At 53.8% G+C, this 22,709-nt stretch overlaps 1 protein-coding gene across 3 annotated transcripts in view; it reads left to right on the forward strand.

Moving 5' to 3' along the window:
- Positions 1-8,706: 8,706 nt before the first annotated feature.
- LOC109775303 (uncharacterized) overlaps positions 8,707-22,709 on the forward strand; it is a 33,554-nt gene continuing 19,551 nt past the window's right edge. For 2 of the 3 annotated variants that reach the window (XR_005754027.3, XM_020334051.4), the window contains exons 1-2: positions 8,707-9,206; positions 9,425-9,567. Coding sequence is in view for 2 of the 3 variants with exons in the window: in XM_020334051.4 (XP_020189640.1) it covers positions 8,820-9,206; positions 9,425-9,567 (530 nt within the window). In the remaining variant the exon portion in view is untranslated. The remainder of the gene's footprint in view (positions 9,207-9,424; positions 9,568-22,709) is intronic. The other variant, XM_020334052.4, reaches the window with a different exon arrangement.

The following is a 22,709-nucleotide window of genomic DNA, read 5'->3' on the forward strand; positions in this document are numbered from 1 at the left end:
GCCGTTTCTCCATCCGAAGACCGTCACTGAGTTCTAGTTAAATCGTTCTCCATCCGAATACCGTTACTATGATCCAGTTAGCCGTGTCTCCATCCGAAAACCGTCCCTAGATTAAACTCAGACTGTGGTTCTTACCCATGAACATGGCTATCCAAATGGATATATCCTCTACAGAGGGTGTACTCTTTACCCACGAGTAACGGATTTATTTAGTCCATCGGGACTAATTCCGCCTACGGCCTTTTAATTGAAAACACAACTGACCTGCACACACCAGCTTAACTTACTGATGTCTGGAATCACCCACGACACCTGCCAAGCAAAACTCTAAGTGGGGAGGCTACAACCTCGACGTAGCATGGGATCAAATTTATATTCGCGCGCTCTAAGGGGTGCCCCCCTCTCGGTCCCAACCGGAAACACCCATGCCCCCGGACCAGGCGGCATGCCTACCGGATGCACCCGGTATCTTCCACCATGGCCTCTCTGTACGGTGTGTGCTTTGGTAAGGGGTTGACAACTTACTGAACCATACCCTGCCTGCGGTAGGGACAAGTGGTAGTACAAAACAAGTAGTGGAAACTACTAATCAAGGCTCGACCTACGGTCAACTCAGGAGGAGCAAGTATTCTCCGAATGATTAGCACAACCAATATTTCCCATTAACAGATAAACTCACCGCTTATCAAGCCTCACCACGCCATACCGGACATACTCGTCTCGACGAGGAACTAGGGACAAGCTCGTGTCTACCCAAGACCACGACTTTCCCGGCTTCCTTCCGGTATGCATGAGAAGCTCACGAGGATGATCAAAATCACCAGCGTATCCATTTATAACAGCAAGGAAATCTCCAATATGCATTCATGCATGTGACTTTACCGTTACATAAGAATAATGTATGCTCCAAGTCAAAGTGGTGTTGTAATCGTATCAAAACACCACACAAAAATATTATGCTAGGGTTCAGAATGCTTGCCTTCAAGAGTATGCAAAGGATGCACTTTTTGAAAGCTTTCTCTTCTCTCCATTATCCTATTTTGAGAAATATTCAAATAACAAATATTTCAAACACAGTACAAAAAGTTGTCTCAAATATTTTTGAAATAAATCTTAAAATAAACTAGATGAAATTTGAGAGAGGTAGGAAAAAGAATCAACTCATTTGGAGTTTTATTTTAAAAGTTATAGCCAGTCAAAGATCAGTCAAACTTCTGTTTTTAAATAAAACCAGAAAAGAAAACGTTTTGGAAGAAATACGCTTTCACAGCAGAGGAGACGTACTCAGGACGTCTGCGCCTTCACTTAACCAGAGTGGACGGCGCGCGGGTCACTGACAGTGGGTCCAGGGGGCCCACTGGTCAGGTTTGACTGGTCTCCCTCTCCCTCCTTTCTCTCTGCCCGAACGGTGGCGGGCCTCCGGCGATCGCCATCGACGAACGGCAGCTCCCCACGGGCATCCGAGGGCGGGGATGGATCCGAGGCTCCAGGGAGGTCCTCTTGGTGGTCGTTGGGTCGACGGTGGTGGGAGGAGTCGCCGGCGGCGAGCTCCGCGGCGGAGAGGGCTACGGGAGGGAAGTGAGTTTTGGGCTCCGGTGGTCTCCGATCGGGGCTGAGGCGCTGGGCAGCTCCGCAAGGACAAGAGGAAGCTAGTGGTGGCGCTGGATGGGCGGGGGTGTGGCTAGCTGCGACGTATTGCACCAGAGCTCGGCGGCGGCCGAACCGGCCGGAGTTGGGGAAGCTGGCCTCTCCCGGCCAATCCACTGCTAGGGGAGAACTAGGGAAAAAGTCTGAGGTCGCCTGAGGTCTTGTACGGGCTCGGGGATCCCTTAAATAGGCGCTCGGGGTTGGACCTTGGCGGCTGAGGATAAGATCGCCGGCGACAGCCGTGCTGTAGCTGCAGGGCGACGTGGCGGCGACGAGCGCGTGCCGATGGGCTTCAGGATAAGCCCGAGCTGTTCATATGGGTAGCTGGCGCGCTGGTGTGGTTTGGGCGGCGCCGTCCATGGCAGAGGCTCGCTGCCGACGCCGGCGTGCCGCCAAAAGCTCTGCCAGCAGCGCTGTAGGGCGCCAGGGGTGGCGTGGCTCCCAACCTCCTGCACCGCATCCCCATCTTCCTCCCCACCGGACTGCGCCCGCCTCCCCGATGCCTGACGCCGGCGCGCGTCCCCGGCGCCACCCCGACGCCCCACCTCGTCGCTCGCTGGACTGCCCCGCCCCGCCTCTCCATCGTTGGACCGCCCCGTTCCCCGCCTCTGCTTCACCCAGCGCCGCCGGACGTCCACCTCGACCTCATCCCCGACCGGCCTCCTCGAGCCACGCCGCCCCCGCTTCCCTCCATCGCTGGTGAGGCCCACGACCTCCCCTTTCCTTCTGCCAGCGCCTCGCACCTGCCGTGCTGCTACTGCCAGCGACGCGCCCGCGTAGGCTCGCCTCGTCGCCACGCCCATGGCCCCGCTCGACGGCCCCGCAATCGCCGTCCACGCCGCGCCCAGTGCGCGCTGGCGCTGTCCCGCTCCTCTCGCCCAGGCGCGGTCCCTTCCCCCGCCCTGACCGGTCGTAGCCCGCCCGGAGCCCCACGCCGCATGAACCCTTCGCCCGGAGATGCCCGCGCCCGTGCGCCGCGCGTGGCCACGCCCCCTGGCTAAGTCTAGCGCTCCGTGCCCGGCGCCCGTCCGCGCGGCCCCACTCCGGCACCACCTCCTGCTGCCGTCACGACCACCCCCTCGCCGCGCCGCCCCGGCGCCATGCCGTCGCCGTTGCCCCTCTGGCGGTTGAGGCGTGCGCCCGAACAAACGGGTGCTGGGCACCCGTTGCGCCCATTCGCCCAGTGCCCGCTGCACCCCCCTGAGCCACTGACACGGGGACCCCACCCACAGAACGTAAAATAAAAAGATAAAAAAAGAGAAAAGAATAAAAATAAATAAATAATAATAATAATATATTAAAAACAATTAATTAATTAAATAATTAATTAACCTAATTAAATTTTGATTAATTAAACTAATCTAATAACTAAACTAATTAAACTATTAGTTAATTAATTAATCAGTCAATGACAGGTGGGTCCCGCACATCAGTTTGACCCAGTCAACGCCCTGTTGACTGCTGACGTCATGCTAACGTCATGATGACGTCAGCAGGCACTATTCTGGATAATGTTGAATTAAATCAATTAAATAAATTCTAAAATGATTTAAAACTTTAGAAAATCATATAAAATAAATCGTAGCTCAGATGAAAATACTTTCTACATGAAAGTTGCTCAGAACGACGAGACGAATCCGGATACGCAGCCCGTTCGTCCGGCACACATCCGTAGCATAGCAAACCTGTAACATTTCACCTCCGGTTCATCTGTCCGAAAATGCGAAACACCGGGGATACTTTCCCGGATGATTCCCCTTTCGTCGGTATCACCTATCCCTACGTTAGGTCACCCCTAGCACAACGTATCGCCGCGTCTTGCTTTGTGTTACATTTGATTGCTCTATTATTTATTGTGTTCCCCCTCCGTTACTTCTTTCCGGTAGACTCCGACACCGCTGCCGATGTTCGTGTGTTCGACTACATCGAAGACGACCCCTCCTACTTGCCAGAACAACCAGGCAAGCCCCCCCCCTTGATCACCAGATATCGCCTATTCTTCTCTATACTGCTTGCATTAGAGTAGTGTAGCATGTTACTGCTTTCCGTTAATCCTATCCTGATGCATAGCATGTCATTGTTGCTACAGTTGTTACCCTTACCTGCTATCCTACTGCTTAGTATAGGATGCTAGTGTTCCATCAGTGGCCCTACACTCTTGTCCGTCTGCCATGCTATACTACTGGACCGTGATCACTTCGGGAGGTGATCACGGGTATATACTATATACATTATATACATGACACATGTGGTGACTAAAGTCGGGTCGGCTCGAGGAGTACCCGCAAGTGATTCTGATGAGGGGGCTGAAAGGACAGGTGGCTCCATCCCGGTAGAGGTGGGCCTGGGTTCCTGACGGCCCCCGACTGTTACTTTGTGGCGGAGCGACAGGGCAGGTTGAGACCACCTAGGAGAGAGGTGGGCCTGGCCCTAGTCGGCGTTCGCGGATACTTAACACGCTTAACGAGATCTTGGTATTTGATCTGAGTCTGGCCATTTGGTCTATACGCACTAACCATCTACGCGGGAGTAGTTATGGGTATCCCGGCGTCGTGGTATCAGCCGAAGCTCTTTTTGACGTCAGCGACTGAGTGGCGCGCGCCGCATTGGACCGTAAGCTCGCGCTTGTATTAAGGGGGCTAGGTCTGCTTCCGGCCGCGTACGCAACATGCAGGTGTGCATAGGGCGATGGGCCCAGACCCCTGCGCGCATAGGTTTAGACCGGCGTGCTGACCTCTCTGTTGAGCCTAGGTGGGGCTGCGACATGTTGATCTTACGAGGCCGGGCATGACCCAGAAAAGTGTGTCCGGCCAAATGGGATCGAGCGTGTTGGGTTATGTGGTGCACCCCTGCAGGGAAGTTTATCTATTCGAATAGCCATGTCCCTCGGTAAAAGGACGACCCGGAGTTGTACCTTGACCTTATGACAACTAGAACTGGATACTGAATAAAATACACCCTTCCAAGTGCCAGATACAACCCGGTGATCGCTCTCTAACAGGGCGACAAGGAGGGGATCGCCGGGTAGGATTATGCTATACGATGTTACTTGGAGGACTTCAATCTACTCTCTTCTACATGCTGCAGTATGGAGGCTGCCAGAAGCGTAGTCTTCGACAGGATTAGCTATCCCCCTCTTCTTCTGGCATTCTGCAGTTCAGTCCACCGATATGCCCCTTTACACATATACCCCTGCATATGTAGTGTAGCTCCTTGCTTGCGAGTACTTTGGATGAGTACTCACGGTTGCTTTTCTCCCTCTTCTCCCCTTTCTATACCTGATTGTCGCAACCAGATGCTGGAGTCCAGGAGCTAGAGATCCCGGAGGATGATTCTACGTGGAGTTCGGCTTCGAGGAGTAGTTAGGAGGTCCCAGGTAGGAGGCCTTGCCTTTTCGATGGTTGCTACTTTTGTGCTAGCCTTCTTAAGGAAAACTTGTTTAACTTATGTCTGTACTCAGATATTGTTGCTTCCGCTGACTCGTCTGTGATCGAGCACTTGTATTCGAGCCCTCGAGGCCCCTGGCTTGTATTATGATGCTTGTATGACTTATTTATGTTTTAGAGTTGTGTTGTGATATCTTCCCGTGAGTCCCTGATCTTGATCGTACACATTTGCGTGCATGATTAGTGTACGGTCAAATCGGGGGCGTCACATCCATGAAGAGATTGACTCCTCGGGCAGGTTCATGAGCCAGGAGCGCGCGCCGTCCTTGAGGGTCATGGGAAACCATTTCGCCATAACCTTGTCATCGCCGTTCGCCGCCTCGATGCTCAGCGCGTAGAGCTGGAGGAACTCCGTGGGGTCGGGGATGCCGTCGTAATGCGGGGGCAGCTCAGGCTTAAACGTAGCGGGCCAAACCATACGGCGCAACTCGTGAGTGAAGGCCCGACAGCCGACGGTGCTCGTGGGTGCGCCACGCATGTGGGCGGCGCGGTTTTGGCGCCCTGCCGCTGCGACCTCTTGGACGATCCCGTCCTGGTGCTGGCGCTGCTGCACGAGGACCACACGCACGTTAGGCGGTGCATGGTGAATGATTTGGCAGCTAGCCTCATCTCGGGCCGGGGTTCCGCGTTGTCACACGCAGGGGAGGAGGCAGAGGCGCGCCGTGCGCCACATCATCAGCACAGGACGGAGGAGGACGGAGCGAGTGGGAGGGTACCGGGGCTTCTCCAGCGGCATTGACGAGCTCGGTGATGCGGCCAAGCCAGGCATCTTAGTCGGCATCGGCCGGGCGTTAGCGCTGCATCTCACGCGCCATGAGCAGCGCGACCTGTGCGTTTGGCGGCCCGCGATGGCCTAGGGAGGAGGAGGCCGTGGCGGTGCGGTCGTCGGCTGCATAGAAGGGTGCATGGAGGAGTCCTGCAGCTCGTGGGCAGTGGGGGCGGTGGCGGCGTTGGCCGTGGCCGAGGCGGAGTGGCGGTCACCATGGCTCGTGGGCCATGTCTCGGTGATGCGAGCCGCCCGGCGCTCGGCATGAACACGGGGAGCATCGGCCATGGAGTTGGAGAAGCGGAAGCCAAAGCGAAGTGGAAGAACAGCGGCACACCCCTACTTGGCGCACCGAATGTCGGAATCGGGGCTCCGGGGACCCAAGAATGTTTGAAATCTGGGGTTCGCTCGTTGCCTACCGTTCCGCTCTACCTCACGACCCCCAACTTCATGACGATGCTCTGGAATGCTCGAGCTAAGGAAGGAGAACAATGGACACGACAGTTTACCCAGGTCCGGGACACCTTGCGGTGTAAGACCCTACTCCTGCTTTGTGGTTGGATTTCCTCGCGAGGGAGGATGAGTACGAGTGTACAAGGGGAAGGATGGTCAACTCTGGAGCCCCTCTCTATAGTGGCACCCTGCCCTTACTTATACTAGCCTTGGTCCTCTTCCCCCGAAAACACAAGGTGAGAAGGGTTGCCACAATGGCCAATTCAAAGGGACAGGGTTGCAGCTTATCCTGACTATAGGCGGTCTTCGCTTGCAAAAGCCTCTTGCCGTGATGCGTCGGTGGGCTCGGTGACGACCTCCGTCCTGGCGAGCCCATCGTCTTGGTCTTCCTGCACCGAACAGGTAACATTTGGGGATTGCTTTGGGAACCGTTGTGCTACCCTTGCTCCCTTAGCACGAAAGAGGAAAGCCCCCCTCTGACGCGCCTGCTGGCATGACCTCTGGCTTCACTCGTCGCCACGCGCGTCACCCACGTGAAGACGCAGGGCCGCGTGACTCCGCTAAATAGCTCTTGACTCACGTGCCTCCACGAGGGGCCTCGGGACGCAGCCTTAGGAAGCCACCGCGCGAGGCACCTGGGGATGACGCACGCCTCGAGAGGGTCTTGCTTGTGATGCCCTGGCGGTGGGCCAGCCTTGGGCCTTCTAGTGGCACCGCACACTGGGCCGCAGGCAGACGGGCCTGGGTACCCCCAGTCCCACGGGGCCGACACTCGTGTTATGGACTATAGACTTGTGACAAAATCATCTCCTAGTATAATATACAACTTTGGTCAATTCTACGCAAGTGTTCTTCTAACATCGTGCCCTCAATGTTGCTGGCATCATCATTACACCTAATTATGTCTGTGATCAGGAAAACAGAACCATTGTGCAACACTTGAGCTAGTCCTATAGGCAAGACTAGGAATCTATTTGACCGCTTATAATTCTACATGTGCACATGAGTTTTCCTTTGAGCCTCTTGATTTTCGCTGACTCGAGAACCATAGCAGTTATAACATAGAATATAAACATTAGTCATAAACTTAGAAATAAATAATATTTTTATTATTGCCCCTAGGGCATATTTCCAAACAATCACCATGGCCAAAAAACGAGCTTGAGGATCCTGCCTTGTAGGTACAGTTACCAAAGACATTGTCCTGGCCGCCTCCTCGAAAACTTGCATTGTCGCTCATCATGGTAGGGATAGCAATCGTCATAAGATTGATCATAGGAGCCCCGGCCTTGTCCTGTACCTTGATTACCACGACCTCCATAAGAGTTGATGTGGCCACCGTTGCGATAACCTCGTCCGCCATCACCGTGGGAACCACCATGCTGGGCAACGGCGCACGGCCTCCAGGACCGGCATGAGGTGCGCTGCCATGGGAGGAGGAGCACTCCCAAGATCATGACCATCACTGCCCAGCTCCATGCCTCGCCCTACCATGACGACTTTGACAAAAAGGCATGAATCCGAAGTTTGCCACACCCGTGTAGATTTTGCACGTCCTTGAGACCTAAACCCAAGTTTATCCATACAAGCCGCAAAGGCTGAATGTAAATCACATGGTGCAGTAGGGAAGGAAATGATCAATATCGTCCCACATATGATTCCTGTCACAGAGTCATGGGCGGTATGCAGATCCTGATGGGCCACATCTGGCCCATCATCATCTAGATGGGTCCGACGAGCAAATTTGAACTTGACAGCCAATGTCCATCCACCAAAGTTGCATCCGACTCCGGCAATGGTGATGCCGCAAATCGGGGAAGGAGGCATCCCTCCTCAAATTACGAACACTTTGAAGATTAACATGCGCTGCCACATGGTGCATTCTACCCTTCCTTTTCCAAGGCATTACCTTGGTCCATGAACTACCTAGAAAATCGGTGAGTGCGACGGTCGGATGGTTGACTACCAATAGAGGTCCACACCGGGGCTTTGAAGAGCGTCGAGCCACAACCCTGCGCACCAAGTCGCCCACCACGGCCTCTTCAAATCCTTGCATGTCATCTCGTCGTTGCTCCTCCCGCGCCGAATTGAAAGCCGAGATGTGTAGGATTGCACCAACCTCCTCTACCGAGTATCCCGCGGCGTGGTAGTCGTAGGGAACCGTCGGGAACGCCTTTGTCCTCGAACTCGTCCGGGAGAACCCAAAATCACCCCTCAACAGTCATCCGCTCTGCCCCCATCCGAAAACCAAGCATGGCAAACAATTTTGCCTAAAACTTTGATACAACCTGTGGCCAAGAAAACCAGAGGAACACAACCTAGCTTTAGTGAATGATGATTTTTCCCACATTTCCAAGACTTGGTCAAACTTGACGGTACACCGTCCCCGCGGCCTCCAATCCAATGGCCGAGAACTGTCCAGGTCATCACCGGACGCAGCTTCCTCACCCAATCCACTGGGCCGTTGGAACGAGCTAGAGAGAAGCGTCGTCTCGTCACGTCACGCCATGAGAGCCGCTTGCTTCTCCTTGTTCTTCACCGCCGCCTCCCTCCCCCTCCCTTCGACCTCCACCGCTGCCTCGAGCCCACGCTGTCAGAGTCACGCCTCCTACCGCTGGTCCCAGCCACGCCACCGCCGCGGCGGGGTGGTCCGGGCCCTCGACGAGCGGCTGCTAGAGGCACTAACCCCCGCACCAGCGGAGACCGAGGTCGAGGATGAGAGTGGTGTCGGTGAGATAGAAGACGGCGGTGAACGAGAGGGAAGAGATGGGGTGGCTAATATTGTGGGCCCGTCGGAGGCCCATGAGCAGCCGAAGAGCAGGCGACGACAGCAGCAGGAGGAAGAGGATGCCGCGGCGGAGCGCACCCGGTTCAAGCTCATCAACGGCAAAGAGGTAGACGGCTTCGTATTGCTTAGCTGCTCTAGGATCATGAATTGCTCCCGCACAAATAAGAATCGCTGATGCTTGTGAGGAACTGAGGATGAGACAATTAGATGCAGCTACCGAATTCACCGGAGATGGCCCTGTTTTCTTACATTCCAGAAAGTAACTCTATTTGTTATTTGAATCTATGGTGTGGTCCAAGGAATGAAACTGGAAGCTTGCTGCAGATATTTCAAGAGAAGACCTACCTAGTTGGAGTCGAGTGCAAGAAGGCCGCAAGTGATAACTTCAGCATAGAGGAATCGCTCAAGGAGCTCGAGCAGTTAGCTGATACTGCTGGGCTCATGGTTCTCGGATCGACCTATCAAAAGTAAGCTCCTGACCCCCTCATTTCCTAACTGATTCTCATTCAGTTGTTGAGGTGGACCCTGCTATATCGGAGTAACCGATTCACAACGTAGCTATATTTACTCCGCAAAAGGCCTTTTTTTTTCTTCTTTCTAAAAAATATTCCGTTTGCCACCCAAATGTAGGAACCAGAAACCATCCTTTGTCTTGTCTACATCGTGTTTGAGGACATGCGGAGAATATTTGGCGTGACAAGTCCGAGCCCATTGCTGACGATTCATGTGCAAACATAAAATTGATGAATGATTAGTATAGTTATACGTACTAAAAGGAGTTCCAAACCTGGTAAGCAGGTCGTACAATCATATTATCAGACACAACTGTAGCAATGGATTCTTTCAGCAATTGCCGAGATGCTCAATTTCATCCAGCAAGCGCTGAGGTGCTCGATTTCATCCAGCATGCTCATATATCTAACTTCCACAACTCTATAGTGTTGGATTTGGTGGAAGCGACTCAACACCCATACATGGATGCCCGTGATAGGAGCTAGGACCCTACCAGGTCTAGGCCGGAGGTTGTACGGGAAGGAGGAAGGTTGGCGGGGACGCGAGCTCGGCTGCCGGCGGCGGGGCGCCGTGGCGCGCTGAAGAAGAGGCGGCGGCGGCGCAAGGCGCGGCTAGGGTTTTGGGTTCCGGCCCTCTGGAAGCGGGGCAATAGGATTTGTCTTATTGCTTAATTCTCAAAAGAATCTTACAACTTGTTTATATAACCACGATGCGAATAAAAATAAGATAACTTGTGGGCTAAGCCCCTAACTAAACCTGCCCGGTGGGCCTCCTACGGGCATAAGTCTGCTCAGTCATAACATCTCTCCCCGCCTACGCAAACAGCTCGTCCTCGAGCTGGAAGTCTGGATAGTGTTGGCGGAACTCGTCGCGCTGCTCCCAAGTAGCTTCCTCCTCCGGAAGTCCAGCCCACTGAATCAACACGTACCACACCCCGCGACGTAGCTGGGCCTGCAACACCTTCTTCGGTCCCGGAAGAAGGCGCCCGTCGGCGGTCAGAGGAAGCGCGGGAGGGGCCGCGGGTGGCTCCCCCACAGAAGGGCTTGAGCAGTCCCACATGGAAGACGTCGTGGATGCGAGCACCGGCCGGAAGCTGAAGGCGGTAAGCCACCTTCCCGATGCGCTCCAAGACAGCAAAGGGCCCGTCGTAGCGAGGGCCCAGCTTGCGCTTCGCGCGTGGGTCCAGTGACTGCGTAGAGCGGTGAAGGAGACGCAGCCACACCCAATCACCCACCGTGAACTCCGCCTCGCGATGGTGGTCGTCGTAGTAGTGCTTGGCCAACTGCTAGGCCTGAATGAGGCGTTGCCGAACCTCTGCCAGCATCTCGTCACGGCTCCGCAGAAGATCGCCGGCCGCCTCCGTCCGAGTTGTCGCCGGATCAACCGGCAGGATGGGCAGGGGCGGTCTGCCGTAAACCACCTCAAATGGCCTGGCGCGCAGGGCAGAGTGATAGGAGGTGTTGTAGCAGTACTCCGCCCACGAGAGCCAATCCACCCAAGCGCGAGGACGATCACCTGTGACACAACGCAAATACATGTCAATCACCTTGTTGACGACCTCGGATTGGCCGTCCGTCTGAGGATGGAAGGCCGTGCTCAGGTGGAGCTTCACGCCCGCCATTCGGAAGAGATCGCACTAGACATGCCCCGTGAACACCGGGTCCCGATCGCTGACGATCGAAGAGGGAAACCCGTGGAGGCGGACAATACCGTCGAAGAAGGCACGGGCCACGGACGCAGTAGTGTAGGGATGGCCGAGCGCGATGAAGTGAGCATACTTGGAGAAGCGGTCGACAACCGTGAGAATGACCGATTTGCCGCCCACCTTGGGAAGGCCCTTGATGAAGTCCATGGAAATATCAGCCCAGACCTGAGACGACACCTCCAAGGGTTGGAGCAGACCAGCCGGCCGCAGTCTCTCCGTTTTGCTACGCTGGCACATCACACAAGACCGCACCCAGTCGCGGACCAGGGACCGATCACTTGGAATGTAGAAGTCGGCGCGGAGACGATGGAGGGTTTTCTGCACACCCTCATGGCCCGCCGAGTGGGCCAGCAGCAGCACCTGGTGACTGAGATCGTCGTGCGCCGGCACGAAGACCCGGCTCCCATGCAGGAGCAACCCGTCGTCGAGGCGCCACGGCTCCTCCAGCTCACCCGCAGCCAGCTGCTGCTGAAGGAGGAGCGCGTCCGGTGCGGCCGCGGTTGCCCGACGGTTGTCGGCGAAGAGGGCGAAAGTGGGCCCCAAGCGGATGCAGAGCGCCGCCCCCTCGGAGTCGCCGACGGCGGTGTTGTGGTCGGCGTCGCGGCGAGACAGGGCGTCGGCCACGGTGTTAAGGCGGCCCGGACGATACTCGACGGTGAAGTCGAAGCCGAAGAGCTTACTGATCCACTGGTGCTGCGGCACGGTCGATAGCCGTTGGTCCAACAAGAACTTGAGGTTGTAGTGGTCCGCGCGAATCCGGAAAGACCGACCCCACAGATAGGGCCGCCAATGACGCACCGCCTGCACCAAGCCAATGAGCTCTCGCTCATAAGCCGCGAGCTTAAGATGGCCCGCGGCGAAGGGCCTGCTGAAGAAAGCGAGGGGTCCATCGCCCTGATGAAGGACAGCGCCGAACCCCGCACCGGAGGCGTCGCAGTCCACGACGAACGGGCGGTCGAAGTCAGTCATCTGAAGGACGAGGCCCGTCGTGAGGGCCCCCTTAAGGGCCTCGAATGCCGTGGTCGCCTCCTCATCCCAGGCAAAGGCGTCGCGACGTAGCAGGCGCGTGAGCGGTGACGCGATGAGGCTGAATTCCTGGATAAATTTCCGGTAGTACCCCGCGAGGCCCAGAAACCCGCGAAGAGCCCGCGGTGAATGCGGGATCGGCCAGGCGGCGACTGCCGCCACCTTGTCGGCGTCCATGGCCACCCCCTCGGACGAGATGACGTGACCAAGGTAGGCGACTGAAGGCGTCCCGAGCGAGCACTTCGAGCGCTTAAGATGAAGATGGCGCACTCGAAGCTCGTTGAAGACGATGGCGACATGCTGAAGGTGGTCCGCCCACGAGGCGTTGTAGATAAGAATATCATCAAAGAAAACGAGCACAAACCGACGCAAGTAGGGGCGGAGGACGTCGTTCATTAGAGCCTGAAAAGTCGTCGGTGCATTGGAGAGGCCAAGCGGCATGACCAAGAACTCGAAGTTGCCGTGATGAGTCCGAAACGCCGTCTTGGCGATATCATCCTGGTGCATGCGCACCTGGTGGTAGCCCGACCGGAGATCGAGCTTGGTGAAGAAGCGCGCCCCATGTAGCTCATCCAGGAGCTCATCGACCACCGGGATAGGAAACTTGTCCTTAAGAGTCAGGGCATTAAGGGCGTGGCAGTCGATGCAGAAACGCCACGTGCCGTCTGACTTGCGGACGAGGAGGACCGGCGCGGAGAACGGCGATGTGGAGATCCGGATGATGCCCAAGGCGAGCATGAGCGCGCACTGCCGCTCCAGCTCGTCCTTATGCAGCTGAGGATATCGGTAGGGCCGTACTGCCACCGGCGCCGAGCCCGACAGGAGATGAATGCGGTGATCATACACCTGGGCTGGCGGAAGGCCCCGCGGCTCATCGAAGAGGTCGCCGTGCTGCTGCAGGAGGTGATCCAACAGTGGATGCTCAGCCTCGGTGGTGGTCGCGGCCAGCTGAGCTGCGGTGTCGCCGGTGAGGCGCGCCCAACGCCCTCCCACCGGACGCGGAGGCCGAGACGCCAGAAAGTCATCATCAGGGCGTCGAAGTCCCAGAGGATGGGACCGAGGGTCCGCAAGAAGTTGACGCCGAGGATGAAGTCGAAGCAGCCCAAGTCGATGCCCGCGCACGTGATGGTGAAGTGCTCGTCGCCGATAGTGATGGGCACGTTCCGCGCCAGCCCATGACACCGAAGGCGGTCGCCGTTGGCCACCGTGACCCGAAGTTGCTCCCCGCCTGTCGGCTGAAGCGCTAAGCGGCGCATGGTAGCCTCGGGCAGGAAGTTATGTGTGGAGCCCGTATCCAAGAGGGCCACCAAGCGCTCGCCGTGAATCATCACCGGCAAGAGCATAGTCCGCTCGTCGCGGATGCCGGCAAGCGCATGGAGCGAGACCACGAGCGCCGTCGCCTGGGCGGCCGCGGGTGCGGCCTCTACAGCAACTGGGGGCGGCAACTCGCCGAGCCTGTCGGCGGGTGTGTCCTCCTCGACGTAGTCGGCCGTCTCCAAGTAGAAGAGGCGCGGGCAGACATGGCCCGGCGCGTAGGGCTCATCGCAGTTATAGCAAAGCCCCTGGCGCCGACGCTCGAGCTGGTCGGCCTGAGAGAGTCGATGGAAGGGCCGCGTTGCGGCCGGGGTGGTAGTCGCCGGAGCGGGCGGGGGCGGCCGGCCCGGCGCAGGTGCTGGGGGCTGCCTGGCGTGCTGTTGGCCTCGTCGAGCCAGGGCCGCCTGCTGCACGGCCTACGCGCGACACTCGAAGGCGCGGGCGTAGTACATGTCCGTCTGGAGGTCCTAGGTCCCCGAAGCTCCACGTCAGCGCCGATGTGATCCGGGAGACCGCCGACGAAGAGCTCGGCCTGCTGCTGCGCCGTCACGCCCGGCGCGTGGCATGCCAGGGCCTGGAACCGGTCGGCGAAGTCCTGCACCGTGGAGGTGAAGGGAAGGCGGCCCAGCTCCGCCAGGCGGCTCCCGTGGATCGGTCGCCCAAAATGAAGGAGGCAGAGCTCGCGAAAGCGCTCCCAAGGGGGCATGCCGCCCTCGTCTTGCTCGAGGGCGTAATACCATGTCCGTGCCGCGCCTCGGAGGTGGTAAGAGGCGAGCCAGGTGCGATCCGACGCTAGAGTGCGCTGCCCGCGAAAGAACTACTCGCACTGGTTGAGCCGGTTGAGAGGGTCCATCGTGCCGTCATAAGTGGCGAAGTCAATTACCGTGGCGGCGTCTGGGTAGGAGCGCCGTGGCCGACTGGCTCGGAGGTGCGGAGCAGCGAGGATGGGGTCGCCCGGTCGGTGTTGGCGCGGCCCGCGTAGGGATCCGCGGAGCCGGATGGGTCGCCGTACTGCAGAGTGGGCGCCGGCGGTTCCCCGACCGAAGTGTAGACGGGCGGCGGTGACGATCCGGTCAGCCAGGCCGGAATTGGGGACGGCGACGGCGGGAAGCAGACGTGCTGGATCAGCACGCCTCCCTGCGTGGTCGGCCCGGGCCCAGTGCTGGGTGGCGGAGGAGCCGACAACGGCGGCTGCTGCTGGAAGGGCCCAGGTGGCGCGGGTGGCGCTGCGAGGGCCGGCGCCGGCCACTACGACCATTGTGGGGCGGCGGCGGGCGGTGGCTGTAGCGGCAGTTGGTGCTGGAGAGGCCCTGCAAGCGCCGCGGGGGCCGAGTACCAAGGCAGGGCAGCCGGCGGCAGGGCGGCGGCGGCCCGTAGGGGCTGGCCAGGTATAGTCGTATCCCCTGGACGGCGGTGACGAGGTCGTTGAGGACCCCGGTAATCTCCGCCGGGGAGTAGACGACGGCAGGCGGCGTGTTGGAGGGCGGCGTCTGGCCGGTGGAGGCGCCGGCGGTGGAGCCCAGCGGCGCCGTGGGGAGGGCTAGCGGCGCGGTGGAGAGGGTTAGCGACACGATGGTGATGGGCAGCGGCGGGGTGGGCAGCGGTGGGGTGGGCGGTGGTGCAGACATGATCGGAACCGAGCTACCTGATACCAAATTGGTAGGAGCTAGGACCCTACCAGGTCTAGGGCGGAGGTTGTACGGGAAGGAGGAAGGTTGGCGGGGACGTGAGCGCGGCTGCCGGCGGCGGGGCGCCGTGGCACGCTGAAGAAGAGGCGGCGGCGGCGGCGCAAGGCGCGGCTAGGGTTTAGGGTTCCGGCTCCTCTGGGAGCCGGGCAATAGGATTTGTCTTATTGCTTAATTCTCAAAAGAGTCTTAGAACTTGTTTATATAACCACGATGCGAATAAAAATAAGATAACTTGTGGGCTAAGCCCCTAACTAAATCTGCCCGGTGGGCCTCCTACGGGCATAAGTCTGCCCGGTCATAACAGCCCGGTGGGCCTCCTACGGGCATAAGTCTGCCCGGACATACAGAAGTGCACCAACTATACTTATGTAAGTGGTGACATCCTCCTGATTCAGGGGTTCCCCTTCTGCAAGAGACAAGGATTCTGAACTGGACAGTGGTATTGGTGATGATTTGCAGTTTTGCATGCCAACCCTGCTTAACAAGTCAGATGCATACTTTTCTTGTGACAAATGAATACCACTCTTAGTTTTCTTAACTTCAATGCCCAAGAAAAAATGCAAATCAACTAAAGCCTTGAGAGCAAATTCAGAACTTAAATCCTTAAGCAATGTTGTTACGGCCGCACTAGAAGAACTAGTTACAATGATATCATCAAAATATATGAGAACAAAGATAGATGTCTGCAACTTGTTGTAGATAAACAGAGATGTATCAGACTTTGATGGAGCAAACCCAAGTTTCTGCAATTTTGTTATCCTCTGGGAGCTTGCTTTCCATACAAGGCCTTATCAAGCTTGCAGACATGAAAGGGTGCATCCTTGTTTTCAAACCCAGGAGGTTGTTTCATGTAAACCTCCTTTTCCAGAACTGTAGCGACCAAACCTTAAATGGTCTGTGCTGCTGTGCACCAGTGTCATCCCTGGATCAGTAATGCTGACACGCACAGTACAAATGGATGATTTATAACAGAGTAGCAATCACACACTTATTACATCGAATATCTCCGAAGAGATTAAGTATGATAAACATGGCTTAAGGCCATCTAAAACGATAACAGCGGAAGACTTGGAAGATAAGTGAGTCCATCAACTCCAGCGGCATCACTGAGTATAAGACCACGACCTAAGGCACCTTACTCGTCGTCTGAAAAGTCCGCAACATGAAACGTTGCAGCCCGAAAACGGGTCAGCACATAGAATATGCTGGCAATGTAACACATAGAGAATAATGAACAATAATAATGCTATACTACATGCATATATGGCTGGTGGAAAGCTCTATGGTTAAGTTTTATGCGAAAAGCCAATTTTTCCCTACTTCAAAGGAATAAATTTTATTTAACTATCATGGTGGTTGTTAAACATTGAGAAGGTACCTCCAACTCAATCCCAATTAAGTGTCATCATTAACCCACAAAATTAATTAAAAGTAACATGGTGATGAGATTCAAATGATAATCCAGGTACTAGATACTCAAGTTGTCCATAACCGGGGACACGGCTAACCATGATTAGTTTGTACACTCTGCAGAGGTTTGCGCACTTTTCCCCACAAGACTCGATCGCCTCCGTTTTATTTCTCGCACTGCATGGTGTTTGAGAAACAGATGACCGAGACACAGTCCTTCAGAAACAATCACTCTTTACTCTGGATGGACCGGTACACCTACTTTCCCCTACATCTGCTAGCCCACCTCTTCAAGAGATCATGTAACCTACTCAACTATGCTAGAGCCCATAATAGCTTGTGGCTGCACACGGAAGTTTCTAGCATGAATAATCTTATGATCCCTTTGAGCCTGGGTGGCGGTCCTTATACAAACAGACAACACTGGATTCTCCAGGTGCCTCAATCCACCCAGATGTGAGTTTTAGTTGCCACCTTAGGTAAACCATTATTAACAATCTCACATCTGTCATGAATATCTCTCAAACCCAAATCCACGTCTATGAGCATAGCATGGCAATATAATAGCAACGTAAAAGTAACTCCCAAGGGTTTGATAATAAAACAGGTAATAGGTACTACCTCAACTACTTCCCAAAACCCACAGTTTAATTAGATCCTAATCATGCAACGTTTGAGGAATAGATCTAATGCAATAAAAACTGTGTATGGAAAGGTATGATCAAAGTGTTACTTGCCTTGCTGATGATCCGCAAAACCTAGCGATTCGAAGTAACAAGCGGCACACTCCGGGTACTCTATCGCAAACAAACAAGCAGACAATCAGTACTCAACTAATGCACAGGTAAAACTCGAATAAAAGATCCAACCAGAAGGTTCAACTTAAGAACTCCGGTTTACAAAAAGAATCAACTCGAACGAAGCAACGAAAGTCAAACTGCGAAAGAAACAAGCTTCGTTTACTAATCTGGATCTAGGTCAAATTTTACAGTAGCAAAAACTTGTTTGAGTAGGTTAAACGGAAAGAGAATTTCGAGACGAAACTCTAGGCGCTTGAATCGCCTGATTCCGATAAACGAGCGAGAAGTTAAACAGAAATGAAGATTCGATCAGAAATCGAATCTGAGATAATCGCAGAAAAATCCGTCGAAAAAGAAAACGGACGAACGGTTAAAGAACGGACGTTCGTTAACAGAGAAAAACCGACGAACGCGTTCGTTAAAACGAACGGTTCGGTGAACGCTCGCAAAATAACAAAACCGAAAAAAAACGATCTAGGGTTTTTTTTTAAACGAACGATTTTTTTTTAAAAGAAAACCGGCAACGAGGCGAGGTGCGGCTACCTCGTCGGGGGCGTGCTCCGGCGGGGCTCCGGCGGCTCGGGGCGAGGGGCGGGGCTCCGGTGCGGGCGGCGGCGGGTGCGATGCGGCGGCGGCGGGGTGAGGTGAGAGGAGGGGGGGTGCGGGGTATTTATATGGGGGGGGGGGGGCGGAGGTGGCTTGGGGAAGGGGGTGCCGGCGGGGGCGTGCGGAGCTCGGACTCCGAGCGGCGGCGGCGCTGCGTGCGCGAGGAGGACGACGCGGCGGGCCGGCCTGCGGCTCGGCTGGGCTCGGCCTAGCGGGCGCGCGCAGTTGTTTTTTTTTTTAAAAAAAAAATACGTTCCGCGGAAAATAATTCGTAGAAAAATAAATAAATGTCCAAAAAAGTAAAACAAATTTTCCCCGTCTAGTTAGAAAATCTAGAATAGGGTGAACATTTTTTTAACACAAAATAATTTTTTTGAAAACATGCAATATTTTTAATGCAATAAAATTGCAAATAAAAATCCGAATAAATTCCAATAAATGATTTTAACACTTTTCCTCCAGTATTTCAATTGTTTTGGAGAAGTCATATTTTCTCCTCTCGTTTATTTTTAAAATGAAATATTTTTCCGGAGAGAAAATAATTAAAACCAAAATCCTCGTCTTATTATTTGATGAAAATCAGATATGAAAATTCGAGAAAAATCCCCAACTCTCTCCGAGGGTCCTTGAGTTGCTTAGGATTTATCGAGGATTTGTCAAAATGCAATGAAACATGATATGCAATGATGATCTATGTATAACATACCAAATTGAAAATTTGGGATGTTACAAGAACACCATAAAGGAACGCGTTATGCCTTTCTAGTTGTCCGAGACTCCATCCCCTGGAAACAGCAATGGATAACACAAGACGATGCAACTTTTACAACTGGACTAAAAGTGTTCTCATAGTCAATGCCACATCTCTGCTTAAATCCTTTTGCTACTAATCTTGCCTTATAACCATCACTAGTGCCATCAGATTTTCTTTTCATCCTATAGACCCATTTGCAATCAATCAAATTTTTACCTTCATGCCGAGGAACCAAATGACACGTTTTATTTTTTTTTGCAATGCCAAGTAATCCTCCTCCATTGCCTTTTTCCATCGGGTATCACCAAGTGCTTCACTCAATGTTTTGGGTGGTGAACATGCCAAGCCATATTTAGTTTTGTAATTGAGACGAGTAATTACCCCCCGTTGGAGACGTGTGCGCGGTGGAGAAATTTCAGCAGTGGCTTCGGGCGCAGAAGATCCGGACTGCATGGCTATAGCAGATTCCGCCGCACTAGGAGACAGCCGGACAGGTGTGGATCCCGAAGCCGGATCCTCTGCGGCAGAGGTTGCTGATGAAGACAAAGGCGAGGCAACAGAAGATCCGAGCGCGCGGGCCGGATCAGATCCCATGCCCGAGCCGGGCCCGGTTGGCGCGTTGGCAGCTGCATGCGGGGCTGCCTGACGTAGACGTGGGGAACCGGTGCGTACCGCGCGGTCGGCGGGGTGGATGCAGGGGCCGAACCAGGCGCAGACAAGCGGAGACGGTCCGGCCCCACGTGCCTCGTGGGAAACCCAGATTGGCGAGCGGCGTGTGGCATCTTGTGCGTGGAGTCCGACGCGGGCGGATCGCCCTCGCCTGGCACGCCTGGCGTCTGCAGGGGGCAAAATTGACAAATTTGACCTATGGACGAAATCAAATCACAGAATGAACTGCCCGTGAAACTATTTCACGCGGCTGACCTTTTTGTGTGACGCCCGACACGAAGGCGCCACACTACACTGTGCAACGCCTCACAGATAGGCGCTACACGCCTGGCCAGCGTCGCACCCGTGTGATCCGAAAATTACTAAGTCAGTGTGCAGCGCCTGAGAGCTAGGCGCCACACTATACAGTGTAGCGCCTAGCTTCTAGGCGTTGCACTATTTTGTAGTGCAACCACTAGTGCAGCGCCTGAGAGCTAGGCGCCACACTATACAGTGCAGCGCCTAGCTCTTAGGCTCTGCACAATGACTTAGCAATTTTTAGGCAGTCTGGGGTGCAACGCTGGCCAGGCGTGTAGCGCCTATCTGTGAGGCGTTGCATAGTGTAGTGTGGCGCCTTCGTGTCGGGCGTCACACAAAAAGGTCAGCCGCGTGAAATCGTTTCACGGGCAGTTCATTCTGTGATTTGATTTCGTCCATAGGTCAAATTTGTCAAATTTGCCCCTGCAGGGTGGACCCCGGGAGGATTGCATGGCAGACGGCTCAGGGGTCAATCCCGACGCGGATTCGCCCAAGATTTCTGTGCCAGGAGGTAGGCACATAAAGACGTCGTACTGCTTCATTTGCCAGCGAATTTTCACCAATTTCTGCACCAGAAAAAGCTGAATCACCAAGCTGGGGGGCAGGGTTAGTCAATGATGGGTTAGAACAATTATTTTCAACCCCATTATCAATGCCAGAAAGATGTGACGGAAGATTTCTGTGCCAGGAGGCGGGCACATAAAATGACGCCGTACCGCTTCATTTGCCAGCGAATTTTCACCAATTTCTGCACCAGAAAAAACTGAACCACCAAGCTGGGGGGCAGGGTTAGTCAATGATGGGTTAGAACAATTATTTTCATCCCCATTATCAATGCCAGAAAGATGTGACGAAAGGAGAAGAATTTCTTTGCGAAGGAGAGCGCTGACATTAGGATGAAGTTGTTCGAAAGGGATTTTTGTTTCATCAAAGAGACAAAGACAACGTCATGAGAGATGTTGACACGGCCAGTAGATACATCAAGACATTTGACTCCTTTGTGTTGTGCACTATAGCCAATAAAAACACGCTGTTTAGAACAGAACATGAGTTTGCGATTATTGTAGGGGCGAAGGTTAGGCCAACAGGCACACCCAAAGACACGAAGGGGAGTGTAATCTAGTTTGACATGCAAAAGTCGTTGTGTAGGAGTTTCATTTTTAATGACACGACTAGGCAAGATATTGATAAGATGAACAACAGTAAGAAAAGCTTCATCCAAGAATTTTAGTGGCATAGAGGCAGCTGCAAGAAGAGCTAAACCCACTTCAACAATGTATCTATGTTTTCTCTCTGCAGATCCATTCTGCTGATGAGCATGTGGGCATGACACATGATGAGAAATCCCTAATTTCTGAAAAAAGAATTTAACTTCTCATATTCACCACCCCAATCAGATTGGACAACAATTATCTTAGCATCAAACTTTCTCTCAACAAGAGCTTGAAAATTATGGAATAATTGGAACACATCAGAACGTTTCTTAAGGAGATAAATCCAGGTATATTTGCTAAAGTCATCAATGAAACTAACATAGTATGTATGTCTACCAACAGAGGAGGGGGTTGGACCCCAAACATCAGAAAAAGTGAGCTGTAAAGGTTTGACAGAAACACTGGTGGAAATTGGATACGGCAATTGATGACTTTTAGCTCGCTGACAAGAATCACAAATAGTTTCTGGATTGTGCTCACAAACAACTGGGAGTTTATTTTTGCTAAGTACTTGCTGAACAACTGGAAAGGAGGGGTGGCCTAATCTATCATGCCATCTTTCTAATGAGATTTTAATGGCACTACAAACTTGTTTATTGAATCTGCTAACTTGAGGAATCAACGGGTAAAATCCATCCACGCATCTACCTCGGTAGAGAATTCTCTTCGTGGCCTGATCCTTGATAAAAAAGAATGGGTGGAATTCAAGAAAGACATGACTATCAAGAGCAATACGATGAACAGAGAGTAGATTTTTTTTTCAGTGGTTGGACAATATAAGATTTTGTTGAGATGGATGTCACGATATGGGGTTTTAATAATTGACTTGCCAACATGACTTATTTGCATACCTGCCCCGTTTGCATTGTGGACTTGCTCATGACCATGGTACCTCTCATGCATGGTGATCTTCTCGAGTTCGTTGATGATGTGATCCGTAGCCCCGGAGTCGGCATACCAATTGGTATCCACACCGTATGAGCCATCTACTGCCGCAGCAACCTTTTTCTTCTGTGAGTTATCCTCATAGCGCCAATTGCAATCCTTGGCAATATGGTTAGTTTTTTTTTTGTTTTTTTTTACAAATTTGACATTTGCCCTCATACTCATCATACCCTTGAAAAACGTTGCCGCTGCCGCCTTGACGCTTCCTGCTGTTGTTGTAGTAGGGGCATCGATTGTTGCTGTTGTTGTAGTGGCCTCCACCACCGCCGCCATGGTTGTTGTTGTAGTGGCTGCCGGTGCCGCTACTGTTGTAGCTGCTGCCGCCATTCTTGTTGTTGTAGCTGCTGTTCCCGCTGCCGTAGTTGCTGCCTCCGCTGCTGGAGCCCCCGCCACTGGACTTGGGGCGGCCACCGCCACCACAGTAACCCTTGGAGGGCCCCTGTTGGCGATGTGATGGGAGAGGAAGGCTCTGATACCATGTTGGATTTGGTGGAAGCGTCTCAACACCCATACATGGGTGCTCGCGTAGTATTTATTGATAGATTGTGACTTTGGTTCTCGTAGAATTACAGAGGGCTACGGTTGTTGAACTGTGAGGAGGAATACATGGAGGGATAGAGAGATAGAAAGATAAATGAAATATATCTCTAACTACTCCTGATTCTATA

The sequence above is a fragment of the Aegilops tauschii genome, chromosome 4 (assembly GCF_002575655.3).
Source record: "Aegilops tauschii subsp. strangulata cultivar AL8/78 chromosome 4, Aet v6.0, whole genome shotgun sequence".
NCBI lineage: Eukaryota > Viridiplantae > Streptophyta > Magnoliopsida > Poales > Poaceae > Aegilops > Aegilops tauschii.